The sequence below is a fragment of the Talpa europaea genome (genome assembly GCF_964194135.1).
Source record: "Talpa europaea genome assembly, chromosome: 13".
NCBI lineage: Eukaryota > Metazoa > Chordata > Mammalia > Eulipotyphla > Talpidae > Talpa > Talpa europaea.
The window spans coordinates 46962747-46964096 of record NC_140080.1 but is presented as its reverse complement, the minus strand read 5'-3'; the positions used below and the strand labels follow the sequence as shown (position 1 = coordinate 46964096).

General features: G+C 45.7%; 1 protein-coding gene across 1 annotated transcript; it reads right to left on the bottom strand.

Annotated features, from left to right (window-relative positions):
• Positions 1–272: 272 nt before the first annotated feature.
• Positions 273–1145, bottom strand: LOC311183323 (olfactory receptor 14A16-like; the record flags this gene model as incomplete). The annotated part of the gene is made up of 1 exon (XM_084252671.1): positions 273–1145. One exon carries the CDS (start codon positions 1143–1145, stop codon positions 273–275), a length of 873 nt encoding a protein of 290 aa, XP_084108797.1.
• Between the last annotated feature and the right edge of the window lie 205 nt (positions 1146–1350).

Below are 1350 nucleotides of genomic sequence, written 5' to 3'. Positions count from 1 at the left end.
TTCTAGAACATGCTTTCATATACCAGCTGTAACATTTAAAGAACAGAATTCATATCATGTATGTCACATGGATGGGTGTTTTGGAAATGGCTGCCTTATTTTAGGAAATAGAGATTTGAAGACTAGAACAATGTTAAAATTTGCAAAGGAAATCTGTAATGAAAAGTCTTATTTTACTTTAAAATGGTGACAGGTAATAGGTAGAAGGAAAATCTAAATCATTGAGGGGTCCAAAATGTAGATGGTGTAATTAATCAATGAAAACTTATACCTCACAAGCTGGTGTACTGGCCCTTCATCAGTCTCCCCATAGCCGACATCATGGCTTGGTTCCTCAGACTGTATATGACGGGATTAAAGGTGGGGGGCACCACCGTGTAGAACATAGAAATGACCAGGTCAGACACAGACGGGGTCTCTGAACTTGGCTTCAGATAAGCAAAGAATCCAGTAGAGACAAACAGCACCACAACCAGCAGGTGGGGAAGGCAGGTGGAGTAAACTTTGGCCTTACCTTCTGTGGATGGGATCTTCCTGACAGCAGAGAAGATGTGGACATAGGAAATGACGATGAAAATGAAACAGCAGATACTCCACACTGAAGTAATGAGAATGGGGACAAGTTCATTGATTAAATTTCCTGAGCAGGAAATAGCCATTAACTGGGGGACGTCACAGAAGAACTGGTGGACAACATTGGACCCACAGAAGGACAAGGAGAAGGTTCCAGCTGTGTGCATCACAGCATAGAGACCCCCACACAGCCAGGACACAGCTGTCAGCTGCACACACCTGTCCCTGCTCATGATGACATCATAGTGCAGGGGGTGGCAGATGGCAGCATAGCGGTCAAGGCTCATCGCCGTGAGCAGGTACATCTCTGTACCTACAGATATAATCATCATGAAGACCTGGACGACACATCCTGGGAATGAGATGGAGCTGCTGCGCCTCAGAGAGTTGGCAATGGACTTGGGGACCATGGTTGTGATGAGGCAGAGGTCCGTGAAGGACAGACTCCTCAGGAAGAAGTACATGGGGGTGTGGAGCTGCCGGTCCAGGGTGCTGATGAGAACGATGAGCCCGTTCCCCGGCAGGGCGCACAGGTAGACCAGGAAGAAGAGCAGCGGGTGCAAGAAGCCCATGGTCCCCTGGGTGGGGAACCCCAGGAGGACGAATTCTGTCACGGCTGTGAGATTCATCCTCCCTGGAACCATGATCTTATAAAAAAATAAAGAGGTAAAAAACATTGTCATATCTCCCAATATTGAACACAAAATGGGTTATCAACATATAATAATTATGCAATCTATTTATACTTTATTGCTGAGCAAATTCATATTTTATCTC